This window comes from Colias philodice, chromosome 10 (genome assembly GCF_061535455.1).
Source record: "Colias philodice isolate Cphi_HAF_F1 chromosome 10, ilColPhil1 Martin Lab GWU primary, whole genome shotgun sequence".
Taxonomy (NCBI): Eukaryota; Metazoa; Arthropoda; class Insecta; order Lepidoptera; family Pieridae; genus Colias; species Colias philodice.
The window spans coordinates 9986096-10012500 of record NC_143095.1 but is presented as its reverse complement, the minus strand read 5'-3'; the positions used below and the strand labels follow the sequence as shown (position 1 = coordinate 10012500).

Here is a 26405-nt window from a genome sequence, read left to right as displayed (position 1 = left end):
GCATACAAACAGTGTGAAAATGAGCTTTTACTAAATCAGGCACACTTCTCAAACTACCTGAAATGTTTTTATCGACATCATTTTGCTTTTGAATATGCTGTAAAATATTATACTTAGAACAGATAATTTTTTTTCTTTTGAAATATTACCGAAAAGCCGATACAAGAGAAGATATAGAGTTCGAGAAGTGTGCCTGATTTAGTAAAAGCTAATTATGACACTGTTTGTAAGCATTTCCTGAGAACATTTACTATGGTAAGGTTTATTTTTTTTACACCATATAAAAGTAGAGATTTTGATGAATAAAAGGCTCCCAAAGTTTTTGAAAAAAGCTGATATTTTGACGGGTGACTTTTCGATTGAAAATTAGGTTGTTTTTTTGGTATTAATTCAAAATAAGGCGAAAAAATAAATATTTTCAATCAAATAAATTACAGTGTATTTGGGACATAATAAAGCAAGTTTCTACCAAATGTCGTAGAAAAAAAATAAATTTTGAAGTAGTTAAAAATAAAAAACCAAAAACTTGGTTTTTTGAATTTTTCACCTAAATTTTGAGGTTATGTGAAAAAATTGTCAATACAAAAGTTGTAGATTTTTTTATTACCTACAACTTTGCCATTGAACTTTTTCCCGTAGGACTTGTAGTTTTGTCGGAAATCGAGAGAAACCATTTTTTTCTCTTAAAAGCTCCCCCCTCCCACTTCCCGAACTCGGATTGACCGTAATTTATTTTTCCTTTAATTTTCATCATATTCCCCTCCTTTTCTAATGGGTTTCATCCGACTGCGATTTTTTTGCACTTTTTATTATTTTTAAAGGGATCTACCCCAGTGTATTATGTTTATAATAGTTTACATATTGATATAGGTAGTTGTAGGTAACACTATCCACTTTGCTGACCTCGAATTCAAGATGTCCAAAACATAATATATTAGCTTCGTGGCATTTAAATTGTTGCTATTTGCATTCCCTTCGTATTATTTACATTTAACATTAGCAATGCTCTTTACTCTATCTTTAAGGCAAAGTTTAATCTTTGATTCCTTTGTTTATAGTTCACAGTACCTACGTAGTACGTAGGTACTTAATGATCAGTCTTTTTTTTTATTCTAATTTCTATTCTACTTTAATTTAGGGACTTAAATAATAAGAATAAAAAAAACAGTCTTATTAATTATTCTGTCAGTGTTTTCATAAAATGAGTCATTCGATTTAAATCTGCAATACTTAGATATAATTTAAATCTGATATAGAATGTAAATAGTAAATACTTACATAAATATAAAGTGGAGTGAAAAATAGAACCGCCACATTTTTGTAATTAATTTTAATTTATACTTGAATAACTATACCACGTGTAGGATATGTAGTTAATAAACAATAGACATTTTACACACAGCTATGCGAGGAACAACATGGATTCAGACCGGCGCGAAGTACTACTACTAATCTGCTCAACTTAATGGCATACCTAGTACCTGCAGTGGACACTGGGGTTCAGGTAGATGTAATCTACCTGGACTTTAAAAAAGCTTTTGACACTGTAGATAATGATGTGCTATTGGGAAAGCTTGCGAAGATGGGATTTACTCCGAAATTGATAAAATTCTGGGCCTCCTATATGAAAGACAGACAACAATATGTCGACTATAATGGCTGCGAATCGCAGTCATATTTCACTAGATCAGGTGTAAGTCAGGGTAGTAATCTCGGTCCATTAGAGTTCACTATAATGATTAATGACCTGTCAGACGTCCTCACGTCCGGGAGCCAGCAGCAGATTTTATGACCAAGTTCCTCTCAAGCGGTAATTAGTAAAATGCATCAAAGTATAGTATTATGAAGCCTCGTGAACGTCAGCTGGAGCTCGGTTGGGGGGAAGAGCGGTTGTAGCCTCCCGTATCAGCTGACGGTTTTTCCACCAAGATACAGCCAGCTGACATATATATTTATCCACAGTTACATATAAGCTATCATCAGGTAAATTTTTGTTTGAGAGGAAATAACGGAAAATAAATTTTTCTTTAAATTTAACTTTCATGTTCGAGACACCAGCTGACGTATAATACACCATGTTGTAACCAGCTGACTATTTTTTTTCGTTGAGATATTGGGTTAGCTACAATTTGACAAATTTTTAGCTGAGAGGAAATGAATGAATGAATGTATTTTTTTTTCCTATGTGCGTGGGAGGCTACAACCGCTCACCCCCCCAACCGAGCGCCAGCTGACGTTCACGAGGCTTTATAATACTATACTCTCATGCGTCTGACGAATTATCTCTTGAGAGGAAATAGTTAACCAAATTTGCACCTGGCTCCCTAACATTCGCAGATGATCTGAAATTATACGCCGAAGTAAGAAATCTGTCAGACTGTGAACGCCTACAAAATGATGTTGCTAGGATCCTTCATTGGAGTAGTCAAAACAAGCTTCACTTCAATCCTAATAAGTGTTCGGTAATGAGTTTCCATCGTACTCGTTCTCCTCTCTTGTATGACTACAAAATAGGTCCGGTCTCAATTCAGCGTATGACGCAGGGTCGGGACTTAGGCGTTTGGTTCTCTGCTGATCTAAGATTTCGTGAACATATAATAAAAACATGTAAAACGGCATACAGGAACCTTGGATTTGTTTTGAGACAGGCCAAAGATTTCACTAACATTACAACACTCAAGGTCCTATATAACGCGTTAGTAAGAAGTCGTTTGGAACACAATGCAGCAGTTTGGGCTCCTCATGAGGACAAATATAATTTAATGTTGGAGAGGGTTCAAAATAAATTCATGAGACATCTATATTTAAAATTATATGGGGTATATCCTTTTTATCCGTTGATGTACCCCACCTTATTTGTATTGGGTATGGTAGGGTACAATAAATTGAGTGTACGGCGAGATTTTTCGCTTGCCTTCTATGTAATAAGTCTTCTTCGTGGTAGGGAACAGAACTCAAGACTACTTGAATGTTTGAGTTTCTGCGTCCCCACCAGATTCGCGTGGAAGCGGCACCGCTCACCACTGTTGCTTGTGCTCACAGCACGAACCAACCTTCTTGCGAAAACACCAATAGTACGGGCGATCCGCATCATAAATGAAGCGCACGAAAGAGCGGACTTATTTTATTGTCCTATGAGTGAATTCGCAAGGGTGATACTACAGTTAATCTGTTATTCTTAAAAAAGTTATTTAAATTTTCTATTTCCATGTTGATTTTTGTATGAATATTTTCAATTTAGTATTTAAGTTAGCTAAGTTTATATTGTATAGTAAAGTGTATCTCTGTCGCATTGGGCATTGTCCTGTAATGACATGTGATGTTTTTTAAATAAAATAAATAAATAAATAAATAAATAAATTTTGAATATTGAAGCACGTATCTTAGAACATAAAATTATAATGGGCTATGAGATTTATTCCAAATTGCATTGCCTTAAATTGTATCACGAACCCTTTTACGAAGCAAGGTTATGTTTGATTGCTTGATTGAAATGGATTTATTGTCAACAAACAGATTCAGTCGAGGGGAATTCAAGTGTCGATCAAAAATACTCATTTATTTTTACTTTTTAGGTATTTAAATGATAAATGTTTATCTTCAATGACGTAACTAAACAAATAATTGCATATGACTGTTTGCTATAGAAGTCAGTTCATTGTTTGAATAAGAAATTCTTTTGTTAAAAACCACAAAAAACGAACAGTTTTATTTAGATCACAACCAAATTTATTTACATTCTATTAAATATCCGGTATGAAATGAGTGCTCGTATTAAATCATATTTTATTGTAAACAATAGCTGAAAAGGCGCGGGAAATTGAATTAGTATAGATATTCGAGCCACAGATAATATTATAATAGTACAAGTAAAGAATTGTATAGGTAATCTGTAATAATATTCTTTCATTTTTTGCATTCCTATAAAATCCAGAACCTTAATGTTTACGTTAATGTGCTCAAAAACTGGTCATACCTGTGGTAATTATTCAATATGCAAACTTGTATGATGTCATGATATGTGACCAGAATAAAATGAACCTTAATACTAATTAATACAATACATAATTGTATACGTTGTTCAGATCAATGCAAGCTGATGATGGTCCTGATAACATGTTTTTACGAGTTTTGTGAATGCATGTTAATCAGTCCGAAACCTTAAAGTACATATGGGAATAAGGTATAAGGTAGTATAGGTAATATATTATCTTCTCTTAAATCTTTTAATAAACTGTCCATAAACAATATAATTAATATTATTCAATTTATTTTCCATTTGATCTTGCAGTTATTCCTGAGTGATAAAGGGGCATCACCGGATCAAGGGACTATATAAGTGGTTATTTAACCTTTCAGCGGTCGCACCCTTGCGCCGAACACAAGCAGTCGCGCGCGGTCTGTGATTCCGCAAATTTAAGTGTCTCGTTTGGGAAAACAAATGAATATTTCGACTTATTGAGTCGCACATGATTAAAAAGAGGTCTTAAACATGTGAAATAAAATAAAAACAACTTAATTACCCATTACTTCTTTTATTTGTACTTAATAGAACAAAGGTCTATAAAAACTCAAAATTTTTGACTCTGGGTGGAAATCACCGTTATAAATCAACATTAAACAAAACAAAATGGAATTTTCTTTTTTACAATTAACAACTTATAAACTTGACTATAATTATCTTAGAAATAAATCACATTCATCATCAATTGGCACTGTGTAATAGGAACTCTAAAATGACATCTATTTTTGATATCATTTTACGTAAAGTTCTAGAACAATCTAAATTATAATAAAATGAAATAAAGAAAACATACCTAAAAACTACTAATTTTTGTTTAGAATAACTATAATAAACTATTCGTCATTAGTGTCATTAATATCTACTGGAAATGAACATTCTCGGCATATAACAATCACATGTGCTAGACACATGTGTTTTCCACATTTGAAACAACTATACTCTGTTTTGCGGTTCTTTTTCCTATCGCAATAGTAACAATGACCTGCAACACGTAAAACTTGGTTTGAAGACGATCCTCCTTGGTCATTTTCAGAAATATTTATATCGGCTTCGGTTTAATTGCACTGGATTGTTCTGGGACACAATCGGTCGCGCGCGGAATCTGAGACCGCAAACACAAATAAGAAAGCACGTGTACATGCGATTAATGTAACAGGGCTATTGAGAGGTGCTACCTCACCCCCTCGAAGGTATCACGGAAGCGCAAGCGTCTATTGTTTACAGTTTCAGTATATTGACTAAAACAAGTTCGTTGCGGACTCAGAGACCGCGCGCGACCGCTGGAGGGTTAAATATCTCCTAATACACTACAAAATTACGACAATTTTGTAAATAATAAGTCACGTATTTTCCAATTAAGAGTAAACAAGACGAAAATATAAAACGTTAAAAGCAAGCAAAACTAATGACCGAGTTAAATTTTAACAGCTTAATTAGCATAATTACAAGAATAGTACTTATTTCAGTTTGTTTAGAGTCTAATGACCAGGACGTTAATAGTTTTCAACTAAATCTGTTCTTATTGTACATGTACCTACCTAATAACAAATAATCAAAAACATTTAGGTACATTTTTTTACAGTGTCCCGGTGTGTGTGAACATTTTTTTGTGTATAAATTATATTTTAGTTGATGATGCATTTTAGGTTTACGTCATGACATAGATAAATAAATATATAAATATATATGTATTCTCAATTCCCTCAAAAATATAGTTCTACTTTATTAGAGTTGTATATAAGTTATTAAGACAATGTAAGTATTTTTTTTACCAGTCTAAACTGTGTCACTAACTATTCCTAGTTAGTCTGTAAATATTTCAACAGAATGCGTATAGTTCATGTATTACTTTACTCTTTGGTATAGTTTCTGTTTGTGATTTGTTACACATCAATACTTTCATTCACAGTTAATTAGTTTCATTTAACGAAGCAATGCGACCAAGTACAAGGCTAGTGTTTCTTATACCGTCTTGTTTATTATGACGGCCCAATTCTTTCACTGGGACAATGGAACGTGCCAATGAACAGAAATTTCCTAAACAAAATTCCTTATATAAAAACATAGGAAACTACATTGTCTGGTATTTTCATCCGACTCCAAAAAAAGCAAAAAAAAGGGAACTTTTTTCTTAAATCTACTTAAATCTCAATTCGACAGAATTTTCTTTTCGGGCTTGTTAGTTGTTACCTCTGGAATTTTGACTGGATGAAATGATTTGGATGGTTCTCTTTTTATTTGAAAGCTTGTGCCTCCCGTGCAGTGTGGCCGTTTTAATTGAGTTTAGTTATGCCAAGGTTTTTGATAATAATAAACATTATTTTCTAGTTTACACTGCTCTAAAGTGTAGGTAAATTTTGATTCTCGGGGAAAACTTTAAGATGTGCATTCTAATAAGCTTCATTATAGGTACTGGACGCAATGCAAATGATCTTCTATTGTTTTATTTCCTCTTGGGTAAAAATTTGTCCGTTAGAAAAACGATTTTAAGGAAGAAAACTAAGATTTCAGCGTATGTATGTAACAATTAAATCGGTAGGTATTATTTATAACTACCAGGTAAGTAAAAATACATAAAGTTCGATTAAACTGAGGTCAATCTGTTATGTATGAAATTAAATTGAACTAGGTATACTGTATATTGTATATTAAACTGTATATTAAAAATAACGACACAGGATTTTTTGTGCCGATTGATTATTATTATAGCACAGATAATAAAACTGATTGTAGTTTGTAATTACCATAAATAAACAAGAGTTCTCTGCATTTCATTAATTTCTGGAAGACTACAATCACTGCAATGTATTGGACCATGGATTGTATTAATTCTAAACACGATTTACACGTTGCGTGAAAGAATTCCAGCCTGTCTCCTATATTAGGTGTGTTAATCTTAAATAGATAAAGGCTGATCCTGTTTGTCTTAGCGTGATGACATATAGCCTTCCTCGATAAATGGGCTATCTAACACCGAAAGAATTTTTCAAATCGGACCACTAGTTCCTGAGTTCAACAAACGTTCAAACAAACAAACTCTTCAGCTTTATACTATCAAACGAGAGTTCGATTAAACAAATTGTTATAAAAATAATGCAACGGTGAACTGAATACAATAGCTGTTAGAATATCATACTATCTGTGGTTATAACTTATACCACAGACTAAATATTATTTCAAGTAAAACTAAGAAACAGATATGGAGATAAAATTTCGAACACAGTATGACAAAATACTGTAAAATTTAGTCAAAACACGTATTCGCTTTATATTTTTAATGTTTCACTTATTTTTATCTTCCAAATTTTTATCGGTTGACGACCTTAAGTTGATATATGCGAGCAACTTCCGCTATGGTCCATCGCATACAATATAGTTATTTGTTAAGTTTACCAAAATACCAAGGCAAAAACATTATTTATGAAAAGTAGGAATATTAATAAATGTACGATTTAATATTTTTAACTGACTTAAAAAAAAGCAGGAGATATTTTTTTTTCATTGGTCTATTTTTATTGACTTTGCCTAGCATAGAAAGTTGCCATTTTTTCAAAAAATATTAAGGTAATAAGTATCAAATTATCAAGATCATATAATATGTATACCTACTACTTGCTTTAATAGATTCGTGCAATTGTTCAGTGTAAATCAACATTGTGAAGGTGTATAAATTATAGACTACAACAATATGTTTACAAATTCATTTGCATGCTTAAGCATAATATAGTGCAATTATATATAGACTCGGCAAATTAGAGTTGCCAGATCTAGGTATCAATTTTAACGTTCAATGCTGATGTTACTTTGATTTTTCTATAAGGAAAATGGACCCTTGAATTGTACCAAAAATCTTAAAACAAATATTAGGCAATCATTGCCTAGATATTATGAACCATTTTCCATCCCACCTTATTCTAGGGTTCACGAGCAATCATACGTGCAATTACATTTATTATCTTTTCACTGTCAAGTGTCAACCCTGCATGAACCGAGATCTCGCGCAGGATAATATCAACTGAAGGTCGGTGTATGCACTGGTATTTATAAAACCCTCGTTATTCATGTACGAAGGTCATGACAAGGCGATTTCCGTCTCTCTGCTTCCGATTGCGACCTTTGTGACTTTTTATCCGTTTTAAAAAAGTTATCCTTAGTGTACGACATTAAAATCGATGTTGTATTTGATATTCGTATAGGTGTTTTAATTTTTATACTTACGTAAGTACACGTCTAGATCTGCAGGTTCGGTTAGGAATTTGCATATCATGATAATAAAATAAGGAGTGAAAAAAATACAATGGGGAACGTTTTCCACGTGACAGATAATTAATTTAAGTAACATGTTATTATTACATTATATTGCAGTGTACTGCGAATTAGTTTGTAATAGTTATAATAGGTTTAGGTACTAACATTAAATTCTAGGAAATTCTACGCAGAGGAAGCGAGAAATAAGGTAACGATCTAAGCCGGGTCAGTTTTTACGATAATCTGTATTGTAAACAGCTCCAATACGTCGATAAATCAACTAAATTTAGTGTAAATATACCAGATGCATTATGGCTTCCTACATTATTCAATCACGACTTTGTTATTTTAGTTAAGGACGCGTTTACGAATCTGACAAAAATACGCAGTTTTTCAGTGCATTTTGCGGCGAAATAGTACAAAACCAAATTTAACTAATAATTACCATAAATAGATTACTCCTTAATCTTTAAAAGGTACTATATTTTAAGTCGAAAATTTTGGTTTATAATATTGAAAAAAATAATTTCCGTTGCCTCTTCACCCAAAATTGACAATATCGTGCTGAATAAACGAACATTTTTCTTGTATTTAATAAAACAAATTGATTTATTTAAAAATATTTTAAGTAAGTAGACATGTCTAACTCAAAAAGGTACTAGATAAAACTATCAAAATGTTACAAATAGGCTGAGAAAAAAATTAAAATCAAATCTTATTTTTTCACATATTTAGCTGTAACGCGTGATACTTATTGCATTGAAATAAGGGTTATTTTATTTGTCACTACCTTGAATTATTGCAACACAATTTGTAATGAAATATTTTAGTAATTTAGTCTGCGCTCAGCCGCCGTTGTGAGTAGACACTGTGACGCTTGTAAGCAGCTCCTCGTTTACGAAAAGATCACTGTACGAATACAAAATATTTCACCTAATAAACTTGATCCTTCACGCATTTATTTTATTTATAGATTTTATACTTATGGGATTATAAATTCCATATTTAGTTTCTGACTTGATGGAGTGACCTGAACGTGTACTTCGAAGACTGCTACTGGAACTAATAAACGATTAGAGCTAGGTATGCCGAGTTTGGGCTCGTTTTGTTAGTTATGTTGAGAGTTGAGACCTTACCTCCGGACTTGATGGAGTGACCTGAAGGTGTACTTCGAAGACGGCTACTGGAACTAATAGACGAGTAGAGCTAGGTATGCCGAGTTTGGGCTCGTTTTGTTAGTTATGTTGAGACCTTACCTCCGGACTTGATGGAGTGACCTGAAGGTGTACTTCGAAGACGGCTACTGGAACTAATAGACGAGTAGAGCTAGGTATGCCGAGTTTGGGCTCGTTTTGTTAGTTACGTTGAGACCTTACCTCCGGACTTGATGGAGTGACCTGAAGGTGTACTTCGAAGACGGCTACTGGAACTAATAGACGAGTAGAGCTAGGTATGCCGAGTTTGGGCTCGTTTTGTTAGTTACGTTGAGACCTTACCTCCGGACTTGATGGAGTGACCTGAAGGTGTACTTCGAAGACGGCTACTGGAACTAATAGACGAGTAGAGCTAAGTATGCCGAGTTTGGGCTCGTTTTGTTAGTTACGTTGAGACCTTACCTCCGGACTTGATGGAGTGACCTGAAGGTGTACTTCGAAGATGGCTACTGGAACTAATAGACGAGTAGAGCTAGGTATGCCGAGTTTGGGCTCGTTTTGTTAGTTATGTTGAGACCTTACCTCCGGACTTGATGGAGTGACCTGAAGGTGTACTTCGAAGACGGCTACTGGAACTAATAAACGATTAGAGCTAGGTATGCCGAGTTTGGGCTCGTTTTGTTAGTGATGTTGAGACCTTACCTCCGGACTTGATGGAGTGACCTGAAGGTGTACTTCGAAGACGGCTACTGGAACTAATAGACGAGTAGAGCTAGGTATGCCGAGTTTGGGCTCGTTTTGTTAGTTATGTTGAGACCTTACCTCCGGACTTGATGGAGTGACCTGAAGGTGTACTTCGAAGACGGCTACTGGAACTAATAGACGAGTAGAGCTAGGTATGCCGAGTTTGGGCTCGTTTTGTTAGTTACGTTGAGACCTTACCTCCGGACTTGATGGAGTGACCTGAAGGTGTACTTCGAAGACGGCTACTGGAACTAATAGACGAGTAGAGCTAGGTATGCCGAGTTTGGGCTCGTTTTGTTAGTTACGTTGAGACCTTACCTCCGGACTTGATGGAGTGACCTGAAGGTGTACTTCGAAGACGGCTACTGGAACTAATAGACGAGTAGAGCTAAGTATGCCGAGTTTGGGCTCGTTTTGTTAGTTACGTTGAGACCTTACCTCCGGACTTGATGGAGTGACCTGAAGGTGTACTTCGAAGATGGCTACTGGAACTAATAGACGAGTAGAGCTAGGTATGCCGAGTTTGGGCTCGTTTTGTTAGTTATGTTGAGACCTTACCTCCGGACTTGATGGAGTGACCTGAAGGTGTACTTCGAAGACGGCTACTGGAACTAATAAACGATTAGAGCTAGGTATGCCGAGTTTGGGCTCGTTTTGTTAGTGATGTTGAGACCTTACCTCCGGACTTGATGGAGTGACCTGAAGGTGTACTTCGAAGACGGCTACTGGAACTAATAGACGAGTAGAGCTAGGTATGCCGAGTTTGGGCTCGTTTTGTTAGTGATGTTGAGACCTTACCTCCGGACTTGATGGAGTGACCTGAAGGTGTACTTCGAAGACGGCTACTGGAACTAATAGACGAGTAGAGCTAGGTATGCCGAGTTTGGGCTCGTTTTGTTAGTTACGTTGAGACCTTACCTCCGGACTTGATGGAGTGACCTGAAGGTGTACTTCGAAGACGGCTACTGGAACTAATAGACGAGTAGAGCTAGGTATGCCGAGTTTGGGCTCGTTTTGTTAGTTACGTTGAGACCTTACCTCCGGACTTGATGGACTGACCTGAAGGTGAACTTCGAAGACGGCTACTGGAACTAATAGACGAGTAGAGCTAAGTATGCCGAGTTTGGGCTCGTTTTGTTAGTTACGTTGAGACCTTACCTCCGGACTTGATGGAGTGACCTGAAGGTGTACTTCGAAGACGGCTACTGAAACTAATAGACGAGTAGAGCTAGGTATGCCGAGTTTAGGCTCATTTTGTTAGTTATGTTGAGATCTTACCTCCAGACTTGATGGAGTGACCTGCAGGTGTACTTCGAAGACGGCTACTGGAACTAATAGACGAGTAGAGCTAGGTATGCCGAGTTTGGGCTCGTTTTGTTAGTTACGTTGAGACCTTACCTCCGGACTTGATGGAGTGACCTGAAGGTGTACTTCGAAGACGGCTACTGGGACTAATAGACGAGTAGAGCTAGGTATGCCGAGTTTGGGCTCGTTTTGTTAGTTACGTTGAGACTTGAGACCTTACCTCCGGACTTGATGGAGTGACCTGAAGGTGTACTTCGAAGACGGCTACTGGGACTAATAGACGATTAGAGCTACGTGAAGGTAGTCGTGATGATACACCCGAAGGGCAACCGGAAAGATATGACGATCAATTTTTGAAGGAGAACATGAAGACACATTTAATTCGATTTTATAAGAACAGCCTCCTTCCAGAATTGACCGATCCAAGATTCAAAAGAAATATGGAACTACAGGAACATTCATCAAATTGCCATAGTAATATAATGAAAACTAATTAAAAAGAATTGTTTTTTTTTTGAGTTTTATCCATTTTTTTATCTTTTACCCTACATAACCCTACTCTATCTATCCTACCCTACACTACTCTACTCTACACTACTTTATCCTATTCTACCATACTATACACTACTCTACCTTACCAAACTTCACATAAACCATGTACTTAATAGTCTTAAAAAAGCCTAAACATTTTATTTGGATAGGTGAGCCTGTTCTTGAGTTATAAAATTACAACGCAAAGTGGCATCACTACATAGTATAAAACAAAGTCGTTTTCCCTGTCCCTATGTCCCTATGTCCCTTTGTACGCTTAAATCTTTGAAACTACGCAACGGATTTTGATGCGGTTTTTTTTAATAGATAGAGTGATTCAAGAGGAAGCTTTATATGTATAATAATATCCATTAAGTAGTGGAGAAGTACTGTTATTTTTGAGGTTTCTAATGTGATGTCGTAAAAAATTACATTTATTCCGCTTACATTGCAAACGCAGGCTGAACCCTACGAGTTTTATCAAAATAATGTACTAAGTATTATACACATTGAAAAGGTCTACAGAAAAGTCCGCGATGGTATATGTCTATCTAGTCTATCTCTTATGGATAACCCACAATAACTTTTTTTTGTCATTTACTTTTTACGACAAATAATGGCTAATTTTCGAAGCGATTTTAACCAATACAGCATTAATCCTTAAGCAATTAAATACCATGGATACATTGTTCATTTAATATAGATCTATATGGCCCTTTACACCGCATGATTTAAGTGAATATTTTCGAAGATATTACAGATTTAAAAATTGCGGGACGTAGCGTTTGCGGCGGTACCGGCCGGCCGCCGCGGCCGTGCCATTGCACCCATGCGAAGCATGGGCGGGTCGCTAGTTAGATATAAATAAAGATACATATTATATACGTATGATATAAGATTTTTGATAGATTTTATTAAAGTGAAACTTTTATTACATCGTCTCAAACTTTTTGGTCTGTGTAGCGCATGTCGCGTGTATCGCGGCTGCCAAGTAGGTATACCTACTCGGCACGCGACATGCGCTACACAAAGCAGTGTTCGGAACCGTTCGAACAGTTTCACTTTTATCGTGGTTTCATAAAACCACACAACATTTTATTTATAGTAATGTTTCAGTATATTGGAACTTAAAAAGTATTTGCAAGTACCTATCAGTAGTATATGTATGTGCCAAATAAAAGTATTTTCTTTCTAGTTTTCGAAAACCCACTTGCATTTGATACCACAACAAAATTATATACTAAAAAAACGAGCCCAAACTCGGCACACCTAGCTCAGCTCGTATATTAGTTCCAGTAGCAGTCTTCGAAGTATACCTTCAGGTCACTCCATCAAGTCCGGAGGTAAGGTCTCGACATAACTAACAAAACGAGCCCAAACTCGGCACACCTAGCTCTACTCGTCTGTTAGTTCCAGTTGCCGTCTTCGAAGTACACCTGCAGGTCACTTTATCAATTGCGGAGGTAAGGTCTCAATATAACTAACAAAATGAGCCCAAACTCGGCACACCTAGCTCAAATCGTCTAGTAGTTCCAGTAGCCGTCTTCGAAGTACACCTGCAGGTCACTCCATCAAGTCTGGAGGTAAGGTCTCAACATAACTAACAAAATGAGCCTAAACTCGGCATACCTAGCTCTACTCGTCTATTAGTTCCAGTAGCCGTCTTCGAAGTACACCTTCAGGTCACTCCATCAAGTCCGGAGGTAAGGTCTCAACGTAACTAACAAAACGAGCCCAAACTCGGCATACCTAGCTCTACTCGTCTATTAGTTCCAGTAGCCGTCTTCGAAGTACACCTTCAGGTCACTCCATCAAGTCCGGAGGTAAGGTCTCAACGTAACTAACAAAACGAGCCCAAACTCGGAATACCTAGCTCTACTCGTCTATTAGTTCCAGTAGCCGTCTTCGAAGTACACTTTCAGGTCACTCCATCAAGTCCGGAGGTAAGGTCTCAACATAACTAACAAAATGAGCCCAAACTTGGTACACGTAGCTCTAATCATCTATTAGTTCCAGTAGCCGTCTTCGAAATACACTTTGGCAAGTACTTGTTTACCAATCAATCACTGTCCAATGAAATTAGGTAAATGGTATCTACTTTTGTGACCATTCAACGTTACAAACAAATCAAAGTAAATTAAAAAAAAAAAACATGGCAATAAAAATAAGTTCAATTATCAAGTCGTGTCAGTTTAGTCATAATTTCGTCGTTTCTCGCATTTCGCTGTGTGTGTGAGCCGTGCACGTGTAGTAGTAAGACTCAAAACGTAAAATTGATGCGCGTCAATTTGTATATGCGTCCTTAAATGGGTGAACAATGGTTTTTATACAGTGTAGTCGTGTAGGTTTAATTTTATAATGCTGGCAATTTTTTGTTGTAAAAAAGTGATATATGATAAATACCTAGTAATATTACCTAGGTACAAGGACCTAGGAATTTGCCAATGGACTTTTTGTAATTTTTTACTATTAGATTCAACATAGATAAATAGAACAAAATATCGATAGAATGAAAATAACATGCGTCAAGCTATTTGAAACTGAAACGTGGTCAACGCTGACGAAGATTACCTACCCATAAAATGTTTAGATTCATGTGTGTATTCCATGTTCCTGGTTTCAAAACAGAGCAAACAGCTAGTTGATGTCAGACTATGATAAAAGTTCTCTTTAAATAATAGCTCCGAATCCTATTCATAATATTTATAAAATAAATACAGAAATATGTATTACCACATTTTCTTTGATATTCAAATAACCTACATATGAACGCACATCGATTAGGCTGTCGTACGTTTAACATTATACAAATGTTGATAACAAAAATATTTTAAACTCGAAAATGTTTACGCAATAAATTAAATAAACTGTGACTAATTTGTTGTATTTTACGTTACACAGTACACTTGCTTCGTCTGTAGGTATTGCTTGTACAAATCCTACTCTATGAAAAGAGTAAAGTACCTAAGTACTAATTATAAATTATACTTTATGCTGAAAGACCCATTTTTTTAAGCTTGTCAAACAATTCGAGATAATGTGTGTAAATTTGCAAGGTTTTTGAGAGTAGGTAAGTTGCAGACTTTACAGATAAGTATTCTTCAAAACTTTGGTTATATAAATGGTTATAATATATGGATTATTTTTTTACCATAGGTAATATAAATAACCTGTCCTGTACAGAAAAATATCCTGCGAAATAAAGTAATTTCGCCTAAGAACTGGATTTATTGTATTTTGTGTTGTATGCATAGGTGTAATATTCTCTTACACATATAACGGGAAAGGTTATTTAGTATTTACAGTGCATCTTATCTAGAAAATGCTACATGAATCTAAGATGTCATTGTAAATGCCCCATTTACCAAATCACACTTGGCTGCACAAAGTACAAACGCTCGTAAACTTTGTTTCCGTAGCTAACAATAATAATTAATTTTCATTAATTTCTTTGGTGAGCAAAGAATATTTGACGAGCTATAAGAATTTGTTGTATTATCCACAGCGGAATTACTTAAGATGGTATAAAGGTAGATTTGGTTTAGAAAGGTAGGTATACGTAGGCATATGTGTTTTAATTTTATATGTCCAGCAGGAGGACGAAATAGACATCCGAATCAGTGAAGATAATTTAAATAATTGTTCACAATATTAGCAATTTTGCTTATAAAATAAACTCAAATAGATAAAAGCAAGCAAGCAAAGCAGTCTATAATAAAAGACATGCATAAGAAATAGGTCTCGAGATATCTAACCCAGGGCTTATCAAATGGATTATAATATATTACTGTATCGACGTATCATATCAGAAAATCTTATGTCCCAAAGCAATACATGTCACTACAATGTGATAAGCAAGACATGATGATGTATTACAGGCTTGTCACGATAAATGTGATCTATCAGTGACAGTAATGGAAAGGTTGTATTTTATTATATTTTAAATTTAGAGGCAATGCCAGCCGTGTGATATTGAGATGTTATCTTTTATCTGTTAGGTCATGTTAAGATTACTTTAGATGTAATTTTTTTTAAGTCTGTAAGTTTTATTTACTGGCAGCCAAATTGGGTTTTTATTTTGTCACGAGATGAAATGATGGGATTATAATGGCAAAAAAATAGGGAGGCAAAAAAATAGGAGGTAGTGATAATCATGAAGAATTTTTTTATTTGTTTAAAATGAGAATATTTCTTAACATAGTTGATTGGGGTAATGTAGGTACCTAGTACCTACCTACCAGATGAAGGGCCGGGCCCTGATGGCCTACCTGTTTACCTAACACTTTTTGACGTAAATTTAGATAGATTAGATAAGCTAAACACAAAATATCAGGAAGCTGTGGAACCTCAAACCTACATAAAGATCATTCACTTGAACATAGAAACGATCCTTGATAAAGATAGACTCTCCATATTTCGGTCCATTTTCATGAACCTTTTAATTCAGAACGCGCTCAATTTTTTATACAATTATATTTTTAGTATTTTCATCTCGTTTAGCACACTCCCTTAGCTGAAGAAATTTGATTAATTTCTTTACCTAGGTACTATGTATTTTCGGTCAAGTTAGAGTCGGACTCGCGTCTAAGGGTTCCATAAAAATAAGCTACTGCTAAAACATCCTGTTTTACCCTTTGGGTACGGAACCTAAAAAATAATTAAACGTAGTTATTAATTAATAAGTACGTAGATCTTATTCATGTGCACTGTATAAAATTAAATCGAATTACACGACATTAATTAGTTTTTTTTTATCAAGGTCATTGCTAATTTCCTATGCATTGAGGAAACGTTTAAAATGAAAAATCACATGTCTACAAAATTGATGCAATGCATTCACACAATATTTAGCAGAAAATCTATCGCTAAAGTATTTTTGTAAATTTTTAAACTATGAATAAATTATTAAAAACATCTTTATATTTAATTTATTTCTTAATCAGTTCAATTATTACCATTATATTCTTATCAAAGAAAATACCGAGTCAATTCATAACGAATTCAGTCATTATATTGCCGTAAAAATTTTACGGTAAAATAGCAATTTATATGCGTAATAACCACGGCATTTCTCTAAAATACACAGAAAACATACATCGACACATTCTACGAGTGCAGCATAGCTTAGTAAAAGCATTAAAATCGGACAGCATTTGTTTTTAAAAAAGGAATATAATTTACATCGACAAAGATTATTAAAAAAAAGTTAATAAAAAAAAAATAACGCACCAGTATTCGTATTTTGAATCCGTAAATGGAACGTACACGTTAAGCGCGACTCACGCGCAGCGGCAAACTGACTCGCTTGTTATGTTGGTGCCTCCGACCATGTGACCGGTTACCGTTGACGTGATGGGATCCTTAACGATAATTTGATAGCAGATGAGTTCATGACCAACCAGACTTGAACCGACAAAGTCAGAGATAACTATCATTGTATTACCTATATAATATATGTATTTTGAACGGGTGCTTACCCTTTGCATGGCGAACTCTTTTCTACAGTTAAGTCTTTCATTGCATTATGAGGAGCGAAAATTAAATAACTTATGTGCTCCTTAAACTTGGAACTTAAAAATGCAAATAAATTTAACCACGAATAATGTCTTATCATATTTATTTTCTATACTGTTAAAAATCGAATCTAAATGATAATTACCTTCTACTTGTGGTTAAAATAACATTCAAATAATTAAGAAATAGATTATTTTGGAAGAGCCTCTAATCGTTATCTAGTTATTTTCTTATTGGGAATTGACATTCAGCCATGTATCTATAAAGGTTTGCTTTAAATATTTTTACAACCAAGCCCTCTCTGCTCTGCCACACCTCTACTAGACCGAAACGTTTTTTGTCCACTCCAAAGTTCATTAGTTCTGGCCCTCGGTATGATAATTATTTTTTATATTCTTCAGTGTTTACTCAACCATTACACTTTAAACTCAGAATAATATAGATAATTGTATCACGTATATATTATAGATAAATAGTAGTAACTAATGTAAAAAAACATACAATTTATGCATAGAATATTCTAGAATATTTCGTAAAATTTATTTTGTGTACATCTATTAAAAATACTTACGTAAAGGCTCCCGTAAGCAGCTACTGATAAAATCGTGCAACTAATGTTTGCACCTAATCAGCTGATGATAAAAGATTTTCATCTCGTGATTTTGCGTTACAGTTGGCAGCACTGCGTTTGCCTCCCCACTTCGTTAACTATAGCATACATTAAATTGCTGTTGCACGATTATTTTACATAATATAATTATTATAAGTAATTATAGCGATGGTCTTGTGTGTACTAAATTTTGAATTAAGTAATTTGATTCTACACATAAGACATACCTACTATTTTATGGAGTTAAATGTTGTAAAATTCACTTACAATACCTACTTTTTATTGGTAATTGAAAAAAATAAAATAAAAATAGCGGGGGTGGAATCTCGTGATATTTTTTATTAACCGACTTCAAAAAAAGGCAGAGGTTATCAATTCGGCCGGTATATTTTTTTTATGTATGTAGGTGTACATACATAAAAATTAGGGATGTAACGATACATGATTTTGCCGATACGATACAGATACCGATATTTGTAGTAATGTATCGGCGATACCGATACCGATAGCGATATCGATGGCTTGGTAGAAAAATAAATGTGAATTATGCATAAAAAGTTACCAACATTTAACAGAGACTCAACTGTTAATCGTATTCTTTTAAGAAAATAAAAATGCCAAATCAAAAAACAACAAAACCATTTATTTAAGTATTATTATTTTACAAAGTCAGTTAAACTTTAAGTAATAGGTACACATACAATCAGTACCTAATAAAAGTTTACTATTGGTAGAGTTTTTTCAGAAAACAAAGTGCGCACGCGCGGGCGGCCTCCCGCATCGTTCATTGGGCGCGGTTTTTTGAATTGTTTGATATCGGTATCGGTTGTTTTATTATCGGCGATACCGATATATCGGCTTGCCGATTATATCGGCCGATATATCGGTATCGGTATCGGTATCGTTACATCCCTAATAAAAATAATAATCGGTGGATTACGCCGAGGTTTCTGAACCGATTTACGTGATTATTTTTAGAGAGAGAGAGAGTAGAGATCATATAAATTGAATTTAATCCTCTAAAAAAGTACATAAGTGGTGCTGGTACGTTAGGTACATCTTATCCACTGGTAATTCCCTGTTCGAGATAATTCGAGTAATATTGATCAACCTTGACTGCAACTTTACCTACTGTTCTTATTCGGTCAATGGGAATACGGAAATTAAAATTCAAGGCTAAATTCTAATTTGTAGCCTGGAGGAAATAAATCAAATAAAATTATACTTAATTATTTTATAGGTAACTATGTATATTATAATATTATAGGAGTATTTCTATACTTAATAAGTTTAATAAGTTCGCTGGTAGATAAGCTACTACCAGTCTTATCATCATCAAAATCCGTTCATTGGTTTTCGCGAGAAACAGTAACAAACGTCTAAACCTGTGGTCTAAACATTTTTACAAACTTTTGCGCGTTTAGGCACCCGTTACACGCTCAATCCAGATCACGATCCAAGTCAGGTGACGGATTGACGAATCTTTATGTGGATCGTCGCGACATTAGATGGTCAATCCAGATCATATCAGTCCACTGTTCGACATTGTCAAATGCACACGCATTCACAACCACTAAATAGATCTGAATAAGAACAAATCTTGTGCAGCAATAATTATTGCCTGTTATTTGAAAAAACGCGTGAAGAGGAAACGCTGGGTTAAACCGTGGCTACTAAAAAAAAACATCTATACACATTCGAACTTGTTAGATGAAATTTTATAGTACGGAAGAGGAAGAGGATTACGCAAATTACTACAGGATGAAGAAGGCATGTTTTGATCATCTGTTAAAAATGGTTACACCTGTGTGTTGTCGTCCCATACCATCGCGCTCCGAACGCAGACTGACGTAATTTGACAGCATTTTACATTAAACGATCAATCTGGATCTCGATCAGAGGATCGAGATCCTTGATTTCTAAAAATCTAGATATTTTCTGATCAGATTTTACGATCCGTCAATCAAATACATTACACAGTCAATCTGGATTGAGATCAATGATCATGATCAAGGATCACATTCTAGATTGAGCGTGTAACGGGTGCCTTAGAATTCACCATGATTGTCAATGGTCTTTCAATGGTCCATACATGAGGGGAGTTGAATTGGTATATTTCTGAACATTGGAATTATTAAATGAATATCCCTATCTACTAGCCCTACTAATATTATAATATGCGAAAGTAACTATGTATGTCTGTCTGTCTGTCTGTTAATCTTTCCCGCTTAAAACTCTCAACCAATTTTGATGAAATTTGGCTACCTTTTATTGCGAAATATGTACCACGGGCGAAACCGTGGCGGACCGCTAGTTATTCATATTTCAAATAGCGTTCGTTACCTGCATAATCGCTTTTATAATGTGGGACTTAAGTACTTACCTAGCAGAAAGAAAAAATAAGTTAAAAAATCAACAATTTATTAACTCCAACCCAATTACAAATATATAAATTCATTTCACAAGTTTAAAAACAACCATTTAACTAAGTTTACGTAAACTAATTAACATTGCGGAACACAAATGGTTTTACATATAAATATAATATTACAATAATATTAAAATATAGAAGAAAAATATTGGGAAGAAAAATAACTATTCAAATAAGATTCCAAAATTAACAAAACTCCGACAAATAATAAAAATACATATCAATTATAAATAAATAAATACAATATAATGTAAAATCAAACATGTACGTTTATAGCGAGAAAAAAGTCAATCAACAAAACCCCTATAAAACAACCTGAACCTATAACAACATTTAGTTACTAAGTATAAACATATAGTTAATGGAATCACATAATAATAACATTACAATTACCAAAAAAATCAATAACAGGAATCTAGTTATTAAAACGTAATATTCTATTTTTAATATAATCTATGTTGAAAAAATAACCCACTGAAATAAAAGATTACGTACGTACCTACGTCATAAGTACAAGCAAGAAATCATGCATACAAGAAACGATTATTAACGACTTTTTATTTACTTTTCTCGTTTATTTGGTTTCATAATACAATTATAATATGTATTGTGTTTTTATTGATTTAATTTCTATTCAACTTTTATTTATAAAATCTTTGAAAGCGAGGTATTGTCATTGTTAATTCAAAAGTTCTGTATTGCACAGTTAATTATTAAAAAATATGAAGAATATTCTAATTTCTTAAAATTTAAGTAAGACTGTTCTAGTCTAAGATCCCACCGCAGGATTAGTGCGTTCATAGTTTTTTATGAAACATAAACAACATAAAATTATAAAACATAGCGTGTGTGCCGAGCACACGTGTCAGGAGTGAAACTTATTTGGCTCTTGCCAAATTCAAAGATACCAAAATCGTCACCTTACTCAATGGCGTGACGGTATAGCATGACGCGACCTTGAAATTTTACTCTCAACGCGCCTAAAGAAGTTTCACTTCAAAATAAGTACTCAAGTTTAGAGCTTTTCGCTAACCTATATTATATGCTTGAAATGTCATTTTGACAGTCTAAAGTAATAAAAAAAAAGACGGGTTGCACTCCGGGAGTGCCGGCAGAAGTGAAAACTTGATTATTAACGTTGAGCATGTTTGATATCCATCCGTCTTACGCTTTTTCGATCAGGTCACGTGTCCTGACGCGAGTTTAAGATTTTATACCCATTACAGAAAAAGTGCTCAACGCCGCTAAAGAAGTTTTCACTTCAAAAATCAATTAATATTAAATTCTATTAAAAAATATTTTTGTGTGCATAGTACAAGTCAAATATGAGACGGAAAAGTTCATAATATTCCCATCTACTTCATAATTATTTTTTAAAATAATTTTCACGATTACAAACTAATGGAAAAGGGTCTAATATTATAATAATAGTTTACCGTTCGTTTGTCTGCACTGCTATTTTCATTTTTCATTAACCTAAAGGGAAAAATATTGTTAAAATTAATTTACTCAAATTGACGTGATCTAGAAGTTGGTTGGGTTCACTAGTTGGCATATTGGCAGTAACTATATTTTAGTATGTAATCTATGAAATCTTTTGACGTATTCAATTATTTTTTATTAAACACTAGCGGTCCGCCCCGGCTTCGCCCGTGGTACATATATACGTTTTCTCTACATAAAAACCATCCTCGTACTTCAAGGAATATAATAAAAAAAGAATTATCGAAATCGGTTCAGCCGTTCTCGAGTTATGCGCTTACCAAAACATTTTGCGATTCATTTTTATATATAAAGAAGAAGACTAGCCGTGCCCTGCGGTTTCACTCGCATTGCTCCGCTCCTGTTGGTCTTAGCGTGATAATATTATATAGCTTATAGCCTTCCTCGATAAATGGGCTATCTAACACTAAAATAATTTTTCAAATCGGACCGGAATCGGATCAGTTCCTGAGATTAGCGCGTTCAAACAAACAAACAAACTAGTTAGTATACATTACTTTTTAAAAACATTTGTCGAAAAAGATACTTATTTCTTAAAAACATTTGTCGGGAGAGCATTATTTTTATTAAAAAAATATAACTATACAGATAAATAGGAAACAGGTACTTACAAAATAGACTAGGAACTTTCATAGACCATAGTAAAGTGTGACTGCATTTGATTTTCACAAATTCAGAGCCATCAAAAGTATTTGATGTGCTCACTAGAACTCCATATTTTAACGGTTGATTATCTAAAAGGAAAAATTAATCATTAGTTAACATTAATTAAGAGGAAAATTAAACACGATTATTAATTTACCTGTATTTTATAAATATTTTAATAGGTAAATTAATTTGTCATGCAAATGTATAAAATTATATTAAAACTAGCGGTCCGCCCCGGCTTCGCCCGTGGTACATATGAAAAATAGATGTTGGCCGATTCTCAGACTTACCCGATATGCACAGAAAATTTCATGAGAATCGGTCCACCCGTCTCGGAGGAGTATGCAGACTAACATTGTGACACGAGAATTTTACATATAAGATATATTTAGTTTTTATTTTATAAGAATACTAGTTACTATACGCAAAACTAACCGCAGTAATGTAAATTAAAACAACTAAAAAATTACCACTAACACTAAAATCAGTAAATATGCACACATGAACCAACACCAAAAACAAATAAAACTTACTCAAATTCCACTTCAATCCACTAGTCGTCACAAATTCACAGCTTTCCCCAATCGGCACCAAAGAACACCAAGATCGTTTATTATTTCTAGAATCTTCCGGAACAAATATCACATGGTCTCCTGGAGATAGGAGCCAGGACATTGTATCATCAGACATTATGTATACTTTGGTGTTTGGGTTCAGTAGCTCTCGTTCTCTGACAAGGAAAAGTGTTTGTATGTTGCCTAGGATTTGGTCTATGCGGCCTGAGTTTTGGCCAATGGCTATTACATGATCCATCTGAAATGTAGAAATTTGGATGGAAAATTTGTCACTGTTGTATTTTTTTTGAAGTGAAAACGTCTTTAGCGGCGTCGAGCACTTTTTCTGTAATGGGTATAAAATCTTAAACTCGCGTCAGGACACGTGACCTGATCGAAAAAGCGTAAGACGGATACCATTCCAAAATATCAAACATGCTCAACGTTAATAATCAAGTTTTCACTTTTGCCAGCACTCCCGGAGTGCAACCCGTCTTGTTTTTGATAGGGTTGGACTGGGAGCAAAATTTAAACCTTGATTCAGTTATTTTTTTTCGTATTTTACAAATGGTTGCGTGAAAAACAAATTATGGAATTTTTAAAAGAGCCAAATTAGAACAGTGACTTTGTCAGAATCTGTAATTTTTACGAAATAGTTTTCTTAATGAAGTGTATTCTTACCTGTGTCTCATGTTGGTTGCAATAATTATTCAATTCCATCAATGCTTTCGTAAAGTCTGTGTCGTTTTGATCTGGCGTGTGTAAAGCCTGTAATTTAATTGATCATTACTTGAACTATGTTTGCATAAAGATTTTTTGACAAAATGTGTAGTTTTTTTATTTTTAAAATGAATATACATATTATTTTTAGGGTTCCGTAGCCAAAATGGCAAAAACGGAACCCTTATAGTTTCGTCATGTCCGTCTGTCCGTCTGTCCGTCTGTCCGTCTGTCACAGCCGATTTACTCGGAAACTATAAGTACTACAGTGATGAAATTTGATGGGAATATGTGTTGTATGAACCGCTACAAAAATATGACACTAAATAGTAAAAAAAAGAATTGGGGGTGGGGCCCCCCATACATGTAACTGAGGGATGAAATTTTTTTTTTCGATGTACATACCCGTGTGGGGTATCAATGGAAAGGTCTTTTAAAATGATATAAAGTTTTCTAAAAAACATTTTTCTTAAAGTGAACGGTTTTTGAGATATCAGCTCTCAAAGTCGTAAAAAGTATGTCCCCCCCCCTCTATTTTTATAACTACGGGGTATAAAATTCTAAAAAAAATAGAGGTGATGCATGCTAATTAACTCTTTCAACGATTTTTGGTTTGATCAAAGTATCTCTTATAGTTTTTGAGATAGGTTGATTTAACTGTAATTTATTATATTTGCTGCTACGCAACCCTTTGTGCGCGAGCCCGACTCGCACTTGGCCGGTTTTTTAAGATATTGTACTGCAAATTTTTAAAACATATTTTTTCCTTAACAAAAATAAAAGACTAATTTCGTAACGTAAAACTAATTTGCATTTAAAGTTACCATCTATCAAAATAATGTTAATATCACCTTACAACCTTTCTTTTTAAACTCCTGCAGTAGATCTGTGGTAATGGAGTCAAAATCTCCAGTTATCATGTCTGGCAACTGCATCATTTTCTGCTCTTCCAAGGAAAGATTTTTCAAGAATTTGTTCCAATGTGTTGTACCACCATCTACCGTCATTCTAAGTGAAGCTTAAAATTAATAACTTTTATTTCATAATGTTCTTTCACCATTGAGTAATCGGTAATACAATAAATTATAGTCATCAAAAATAACAACTACTAGATTCATCCGCGAAACTGCTTGTGAATCAAAACAAAATTGCTCTTCTACTTGAATAAATAAATATTTAAGTTGACAAGTTTCTCAAACATTTATATTATTAAGCTATTGCATAGCTTCTATCGCGGGCCTTGAGCGTGGGGACCAACCGTGGGAAAATACCTCACGCTCCACACTCCGACGGGCGCAGAGGTGTGGCTTGAAGGCATAGCATGCAATAGCTTTACCGCGGCAGTCCCCGAGTGCCACATGTCTTTTTTTATTAAAATAGCTATATTATAAACTTACCACCATTCCAAAAGCCCTTAACAAAGTCTTGACTCTGCGACACAGGCCGATTTAACACTAAAACTGCATATTTTGTGTTTTTCCTCTTCTCAATGTCAAGAATATGTGTAATATCCCATTGCCAACACTTGACAATGTTACACATTTGTTTGCAAGATACATGCTGTACAGAAAATGTATGGTATAAATTTTTTTTCCTACAATTATTTCAAATAATGGACCTTTTTTTCAAGGCAACATTTGCATTAAGCATGTTGAATGTAATTTAAGATTTATGAGGTAATGAATAATCAAAATCACACAAACATATACTTAGTAGTTATGAACAAAATTATTGAAACTGTATTAATACTTCAATATATTGTTTGTTGAGGAAAAAAATGATTGGCAACTTAATATACATAATTATTATAATAATGCGATATTCTTACTCAATATTTAGCTTACCTTTTGTACAAGTCCATTTGTAGTCATTTTGCTATCTTCAATTTGAAATTTTATGTTTTAAAAAAAGAAAAAATAATATGTTGTTTCACCTCTAGTTCCTGATAAATTTATCATGCGCTATTGTGCAGTCATAACCTTGACTTTTCCTGCACTGCAATCAATGAAATGTTTATAAACAGTAACTTTAAATAGGTACACTATCAGTGGACAATTTAATTCATATAACGACGTAGATACAAAATTACAAAATATATTATTTCATCTTGCGAAATTTTGACACAAATTTGAAATTTCGCCAGATAAAATTTGACTTTGAAATCTTTTAATTTTTTTTTCGTCTGTAATGTCAATGAGCAAAGGCTTTTTGTCAATGCATGGTATTTAGTTAAGTATTTAGTAGTTTTCATGGCATGGGATTCTATCGTAGAATATCCAATATCCATATCGTATCTATACAGGGTGTCCCAAAAAGTAGTGATGAACGGAAGCTGGGAGGTAGAGGACCTAGAGGGCTATTCGAATCACCCCCATGTATGTTATTTATGCGATGTTTAGTATTTTCGGAGATATGACTT

At 34.3% G+C, this 26405-nt stretch overlaps 1 protein-coding gene and 1 long non-coding RNA gene across 2 annotated transcripts in view; both read right to left on the bottom strand.

Moving 5' to 3' along the window:
• The window catches only part of LOC149485418 (thiamine pyrophosphokinase 1), a 27673-nt gene extending 1543 nt beyond the window's left edge, over positions 1-26130 (bottom strand). Inside the window, exons 1-7 of the mRNA XM_089700212.1 lie at positions 25831-26130; positions 25384-25546; positions 24838-25004; positions 23948-24034; positions 23246-23525; positions 22676-22798; positions 21998-22037 (exon numbers count right to left, since the gene is read on the bottom strand). Coding sequence (XP_089556338.1) covers positions 22033-22037; positions 22676-22798; positions 23246-23525; positions 23948-24034; positions 24838-25004; positions 25384-25546; positions 25831-25857 — 852 coding nt within the window. The 5' untranslated portion in view covers positions 25858-26130 and the 3' untranslated portion in view covers positions 21998-22032. The remainder of the gene's footprint in view (positions 1-21997; positions 22038-22675; positions 22799-23245; positions 23526-23947; positions 24035-24837; positions 25005-25383; positions 25547-25830) is intronic.
• Positions 1-26405, bottom strand: part of LOC149485412 (uncharacterized) — a 206818-nt gene that overhangs the window by 30639 nt on the left and 149774 nt on the right. Inside the window, exon 2 of the long non-coding RNA XR_016316215.1 lies at positions 21033-21820. This is a non-coding gene — a long non-coding RNA (uncharacterized LOC149485412). The remainder of the gene's footprint in view (positions 1-21032; positions 21821-26405) is intronic.